This window comes from Pocillopora damicornis, chromosome 6, assembly GCF_964200805.1.
Source record: "Pocillopora damicornis chromosome 6, jaPocDami1.2, whole genome shotgun sequence".
NCBI lineage: Eukaryota > Metazoa > Cnidaria > Anthozoa > Scleractinia > Pocilloporidae > Pocillopora > Pocillopora damicornis.
In genome coordinates, this window is record NC_142675.1 from 12294118 (window position 1) to 12301213 (window position 7096).

Here is a 7096-nt window from a genome sequence, read left to right on the forward strand (position 1 = left end):
CTCACTTTGCCATACACTATGCAATAGCAACTGTAAAGTTAAAATTGCATCTTCCAGACGCACGTTAGCTTGTTCAAAGTAATCAGCAGAGACATCTTGTGTGTTCAAATTCTGAATACCAATCAACAGCAGAGGGGCATTTTGTTGCGCATGGGCCAAGAAAATTTGTTCGGCGCGTTCGGCGCCATTTTGATATTTTCAGCGCGCTGTTGCGGGTTTTCAACTGAGCGATCGACACCTTTCTGTGATATTTTTTGGAGAGGGATGGAAGAGTATGATAAGTTTACTACCATTTCTAACTCTGTGGATACTTGTGGAGTTTGCTGGCTCTTCGGATGAGGATATTTTAATGATCAAAGTGCGAACAAAACGCGAAAAAAAGTCGAAAACTTGAAGTTTGAGATTTGATTTGCTGACGATCAAGATGTGCACATGAGACTACAAACCTTGAAGGTTAGTCTTAAGATGTTGATGTCTTACTTCTATAAGTCACGAAGTGATGTGTGGAGGCGATCGTGAGATATTCCTTACGATAATAGAAGGTAGTTTACAATTTGATCTTATTTTACTTCAACTTTGAAGTAAAATTACGTTAAGTTCGAGGTGGCCCCCAAGCTTCAAATCACTTCAAATAACATCTTATCTTCTTTCTCTTTGTTGTCCCATTGGACACAAGGCTTAAAAAAATGTTCCAGCTTCAGGATTGAGTTGCTCTTTCTATAACCTTCGGCGAATTCGTTTTTGGGAGGTTGAGGTGGATTTTCAAAGTCATGGTTCACAACTGTCTTTGGCCATTTTGCTCTCCAAGTCTGTTGAACTTGGTACGTAGGCATGCGTCTTAACAAAGTTTATAGTCTTGCCTCGATCATCTGCGGTTTTATCTAATTTTTTTGCTGTGTTTTGGTGAGAATTTTTCTGATTGCCCTTTTGGGCTTGAAGGGCTAACTAGAGGATAAACTTCGGTAGAACTTGTTTTATCACATGGCCCCCAAATCTCTCACCACTGTCAGTTCATTGTTTATTTATTTAGCCTTCGGTCTAACCAGTTCATTTACCTCAAAAAAATCCGTGGGCTTTGTCTCATGAGTTTAAACTGGTGCCGTTTTCTTCATGTTCATGTGTTATTCGAAACGGATGGCGTCAGCTTCATTCTGTCTTGTTTATTTCAGTAGAATACTTCTGCCATACGAAATGAATTTTGAGTGAAAGTGTACTATAAAACTCGCAGATTAAAATTATCTTACTTTCTCTGGTTCTTAAAACATTAGGTGAGCGATACAATAAATGAATAATTACTCAAGGGGCTGGAACTCTCTTTCTTTAGAATGTGAACTACTGTATTTCTGTCATATTTGAAAACGAATTTCGGGTTAAAATGTCTTCAAACCAGTTTGACTTGTATTTCTCTTTGCCAGATAAGTCTTGATCCTTCAATTTTTATTTCTTAATTGAGACTGATGATTGGAATTAACTATTGTGTTCTCTGCTGTTTAGGGAGATGTGAAGTGACCCCACTACATATGGTCAGTACTATTGACAGAAAGGATAGGTGTGACATTTGCTGTGGCAAGCTGGCATTCAAGAGAATGTCATTAGTACCAGAAGCTTACTACTGGTATAAATTATCAATCTTTTGTTCTCTCCACACAACTTGCCTCAACTAGCTTATGCTATATGCAACTTGTGTCTATACCTTTTTTGCAACTATAAAATTACCAATAAAGTTTTTTGAAAGTTTTGTCCAAATTTCATGGGAAAACAATATGAGGAGTGATCAGGTGAAATATTGTCCTGTTCCATAACAGTGTTTGAGCTTCCAGGCAGAGCTAAAAATTTCTTAAGCGACTGATTTATGATTTTCTGCCTTAAAATTAGCACAGCCAAACCCCTGGCTTGAAAACTACTAATTTCTGCAAATAGGCATCCAAGCTGATGCCCATTACTGCAGAATATGCAATATCAAAGTCCCCTTTTGACTTAGGTCTCATTTCTCTAAAATCTGATAGATGTAAAGCATCAATTTTCATAAAGAGATCAACAAACCTCTTCACATTAGTTTAATCTGACCTCACTAAGTCTTATTCCTGAAAAGAAAAGGCTTTTTTTTTTACCCTCACTGTTAAATATCAGCCTTACTGGTTCTTTGTTGTTTAGCATGTGTAAGAGTCTTTTCAGACCATCAAATTGTCACACAACTCTTGTAGTTTAATAGGTTGGAGAATAAGGTTGCAAAGAGTGTATATGATTTTTTTGTGCAGTTGAAATGATAAATGATAGTGATTTTCACTGGGTAATAATTGATTTAACTATTCATCTTACAACTGGAAGCCCAAAGTAGTACTTGTTTTCTTTCACAATTTCCCCACATCATCGATCATATCTGATGATATTTCCAAGACTAATGATTGAAAAGACTTTATCTTACTCTGATAAAATCCATAATTATTCCTCCATTTCTAACCAGATGGAGCTACCATATCTCTAGCATTAGCATTGTCTTACTTTTCTTTACTCGACATTGACCTTTTTTATTTTGGTAATCGGCCCTGCCGGTTGTGATTCATGTAAAAAAAAAACTTTTGAAACAAAACATAAACCTCTGTAAACTTTACATTTTTGCCAAAATTGGAGGTACACTGCACTAGCAGTACAGTTGAAGCTCTAAAAAACGCTTACAGAAAGGCGAGTACTTCAAATGATCACCGATAACTTGAGATAGCAATGACACGATAAAAGTATACTATCCAATTCTTTTGTACTCTTCGACAGGCCACTTGCATCCTTCAAAAATAACATCATCTTCATCGATCGCCCAGACAATCACGAGACAAGACTCGAACAATCTTTTGCATTCTGAAAATAACTTCCTTCCACACATCACACAATAATTTCAAGGATTTGCCGCTTCCATCTACGTTACAGAAGAAAAAATGAGAAGAAAGGTTGTCTCAAATACTCGAACCATTGTTTTTTCCGACGTATTTTACTGCTTCTTTTCTTTCGTGATTCTCGAAAGGGAAACCGACGCAGGCGCATACCAGCGGTTTCTCGTATCAAACTAAAATTTACCGGACATGCGCAACAAAATGCCCCTCTGCTCCAATCAACAGGGTACGAAGAGACTCTACGAAGTTGTAAAGGCCTCTCTCGTTGCCACCTCTTAAAGCTCTTTTAGAATTGTGTTGGGAGTATTTCACTTATAACTAGGCTGGCAGTTTTTTTGAGTTTAGTCCAATTTTGTTCGGCTCCTCCGAATTATGTTCGGAACGCGGCTACTCGAATTATGTTCGGCAAGTAGACTGGTAGCCTCGCGATAAGAAATTCACGAGGAGTCCCGGGGCGAGAAACATTTCCCGCGCTCTCTATAATTTATTCTAATTATTACCAGTGTTCGTGTACTGTTCTGTCGAACATGGCGGACGAGTCGATTTCTGTAGAATTAAGCAGACATGTAACTGATATCATAAGTTGTCTTCAACGAAGTACTGGTCAGAATGATGTAATACAATTCCGCCTCGACTGGTTATACAATGCTGTTGTACGTTATTGTGACAATATCCCTTCTGGGGAGGCAGTACTGGCCCTTATTCAAGAAGCGAAAGAACTGCTAAGAGAAAATGAGAATGGTAGTTGTAGAGAGAACGTCGCGTTTCAAGCAGAGGTTGCAACTACTGGCGAGCGAGGAAGACCACGCATTATCATTGCAAAGGATCAGCTCGAGTTTTTGTTAGATTTGGGGTTTAAATCCGGAGAGATTGCATCTCTGCTTGGTGTCAGTGAAAGCACTGTTAAACGAAGAATTCGTGAGTATGAAACATTTGTGAGGCAAAGATATTCAAATATTACTGATGAAACTTTGGATGGCCTTGTTGAAGAATTAATGAGAGAATTTCCCAATTGTGGCTACAAGAGGATGACAGGCCTCTTGCTCAATTCAGGTCATAGAATCCCGCAAAATCGCATCAGGGAGTGTATGAGAAGAGTCAATCCCGAGGGCGTCCTCCTGAGAGTCCTTGAGCTGCGAACTGTTCGCCGGAGAAGATATCAAGTTAGTGGCCCTCTTGCCTTGTGGCATATCGACGGGAATCATAAACTAATAAGGTAAATGTATGAAACCTCGTTATATGCCAAGCAGTTCACACCTTGTGTACGGTGAGAACTGTACACAAGGTATGAACACTAACAAAACTAACGATATCTAACAATTTTGAAGTCGCAAAAACTTACCTGCACATTGTTCCACCATTTGGTGGTTTCTATACTTATTAAACACAACGACAAGGGTATGGGTGGTGGGGTCGGAGAGTCATCAGAGACCAGGATAGTTAAAGGTTTTGACTGTTTGTTAATTTTCAGATGGCGATTTGTAATACATGGCGGAATTGACGGCTTCTCGAGAATGATTGTTTTTTTGAAATGCAGCACCAATAACCTGGCAAGTACGGTACTCGATTGCTTTCTCCAAGCAGTTGGGAGTTTTGGTCTACCTTCAAGAGTACGGTCTGATAAGGGTGGCGAGAATGTAGACGTTGCACGTTACATGTTGAGTCACCCGTTACGCGGACCTGATAGAGGGAGCCATATTGCTGGGCGAAGCGTACATAGCCAAATAATAGAACGTCTTTGGAGAGACCTTTTTTGTGGATGTCTTCATGTATACTACAACCTTTTCTATGCAATGGAACGTTCTGGAATGCTTGACGCATCAAATGAGCTTCATTTATTTACCCTTCACTTTGTGTATGTTCCAAGAATTAACCAAACAATGCAATTATTTGCCCAAGGGCATAACAGGGCTCCCATCTCTACAGAGAGGGGAAAGAGTCCTCTTCAACTGTGGATCTCTGGTGCTGTCTCAGCTTCAAATCGTGGAATTGATGAATTCTGGAGTCAGGTGTGTTTTGAAAAGGGAAGGGTGGGGAGGGAGGGATAAGGACTTTGCAAGAATCTGTTATAGTTTTGATATTCATGCAATGTTACAGTGATTTTCAGACTTGTTTCTCATGTTATCCAATTTGTGGTCGACACAAGTGGAGAAGTACAACCTTTCAGCTTGTTTACAAAAGTGCAGTCACAATAATAGCTCTTACATGTAAAGTAGCTTGGAGAATAATTCTACCTGAGTAGTCTTCATGAACAATTTTCTTCCAGGATTATGAAGAAACAATAACAGATTAATTGCAATTTTTTTATTAACAAGAAGTACGTCGCAGTAAATTGGTTCACAACACGCGTGTGGCATACAGCCATCATGAAATGTGTTGTTTACATGTTGTTTACTACTATGGTGTTGACTGGGATGGCCCTGCACCAGATGTTAGCTTAGATGATGAAACTCCAGTTGAAGTTCCCAACACAACAAACCCACTGGAACCAGCTCAGTACTCATCACTCACAAACTTAATTAACCCTCTACGCAACAGTGATGAATATGGAGTTGACATCTACCTGGAGGTACCAACATTTCTTCAAGAAACAGCAACGAGCAGTTAAAGATTTAAAAAAAAGGGACAAATTATATGAATGAAATGAGTTTAATAAAACATCCAAATATGTACCACCGTTAAAAAAGGTGCAAGAACTTGTAATTACTGATAATGACATCCATTTCTTGAAAACACTAATGGTCTGTCACATCCATTTTTTAACTTAGAAAGAGTTCTTATATTTGCTTCTAACAAATGCTCGACCAAACCAAAACATTCCAAAGGTGGCCTGTGGTATAACATTTTTCATTTCAAGTCCCGGCGCTAGATTTTTACTTTTGAATAACCGAAGAAAAAAAAACATCATCATGGCCGAGACTACACTCTGACAAGCTGGCAGAGGAGATACATTTGTTACATTTCAAAATTCAACAGTGATTAACGTGAGCAATGCAGTCAAAACTAGTGGCTTGTAAACTGTAACAATATAAATAAAAAGAGATCCTTACGAAGTCCATGTCTAGAATTAAATGGAACCATAACCAATATAATTCTTGCAGGCTTCTAAAACTTTTTCCTGGAAATCCTCAAAACTTTTGTGCACAGTTGGTACCTTTAACACCATGCTACAAGTTTCTGTAAAAAATGCTTGGTTGCTGTTGTTAGAAAATTCAACTTCAACTTTCCTACTAAGGCCAAGTGGAGGAACTTTGTCCATGGATGTTACATAGCGAAAAAACTTTTCCAGTCCAGCATTTCCTTGTTCTGAAAGAGGAAACATAAAAATGAATACATGAGAACAGTCACAGTACCCCAGTGAGATCAAGCTGACATTTATTGGCACAATAATTCATTACTCCTGATAGTTAAAAAAAAGAGAGAAAAAAACAATTCACAATAGGTTTCCTGAAAACAATTTTTCATTTTTTGTAGCAATACTCTGTCCCTTCAATGACTTATCATGAAGACAATGGGAGGGATTCTTGATTTGCAGACATCAGAATGAATGCTGCATACTTGTTTCGCCCTTAGCTCCGGTTGGAGCATAGGCCATTAACCACTTCCGTCCTCCATCGGGTTCTGTCCTGGGCAAATCTTCCTAAAGTGGCCCAAGTGTGGCCCCAGTTTCTCATTTGGGACTCTACACCTCTTCTCCAGGAGTTCCTGGGACGACCCCTCTTTCTCTTGCCCTGGGGGTTCCAACGTAGTGCCTGCCGGGTGACGTTGTTAGCCGGTTTCCTTAGGATGTGACCTATCCATCTCCACTTTCTCTTTGAGATCTGAGTTATGATTGGTTCCTCGCCTGCTAATTCCCACAGCATCTCGTTCGTTACCCTATCAGTCCAACTGATTTTTAAAATTCGCCTAAGGCACTTATTGACGAAGGTCTGCAATTTCTGGGACGTTTGCTTAGTTGTTCTCCACGTTTCTGAGCCATAGAGGAGGACTGCTTTGACGTTGGTGTTAAAAATTCTAAATTTGATTCTCCGTGAGATGACATGGGAGGACCACACTTTCCTCAACATATTGAAAGCTACTCTGGCTTTGTTTATCCTGACTTTGATATCTTCATCGGAACCTCCGTCAATGTTGACTACACTGCCTAGGTAGACAAAAGATGTTACTTCCTCCAAGATGGTATCCCTCACTTTAACTGGTCTGTTGTTGGT

The 7096-nt window shown here is 39.3% G+C and overlaps 1 protein-coding gene and 1 long non-coding RNA gene across 2 annotated transcripts; both read left to right on the plus strand.

Annotated features, from left to right (window-relative positions):
• Positions 1-152: 152 nt before the first annotated feature.
• On the plus strand, positions 153-1746 carry LOC149044017 (uncharacterized). Its single transcript, XR_016187540.1, has 2 exons — positions 153-453; positions 1495-1746. It is a non-coding gene; the product is annotated as an uncharacterized LOC149044017 (long non-coding RNA).
• A 1530-nt stretch (positions 1747-3276) lies between these two features.
• On the plus strand, positions 3277-5493 carry LOC149044018 (uncharacterized). The gene is made up of 4 exons (XM_089210822.1): positions 3277-4101; positions 4357-4915; positions 5032-5092; positions 5204-5493. The coding sequence occupies exons 1-4, from the start codon at positions 3413-3415 to the stop codon at positions 5491-5493; spliced, it is 1599 nt and encodes a 532-aa protein (XP_089066948.1). The 5' UTR covers positions 3277-3412.
• The last annotated feature ends 1603 nt before the right edge of the window (positions 5494-7096 follow it).

Bases quoted from the DNA above. Each gene is read 5' to 3' on its own strand.
- LOC149044018 (XM_089210822.1), top strand. From the start codon at position 3,413: ATGGCGGACGAGTCGATTTCTGTAGAATTAAGCAGACATGTAACTGAT. The intron at 4,916-5,031 runs GTGGGGAGGGAG...GGTCGACACAAG, and splicing joins TGTGTTTTGAAAAGGGAAGG to TGGAGAAGTACAACCTTTCA. The intron at 5,093-5,203 runs GTAAAGTAGCTT...ATTAACAAGAAG, and splicing joins CACAATAATAGCTCTTACAT to TACGTCGCAGTAAATTGGTT.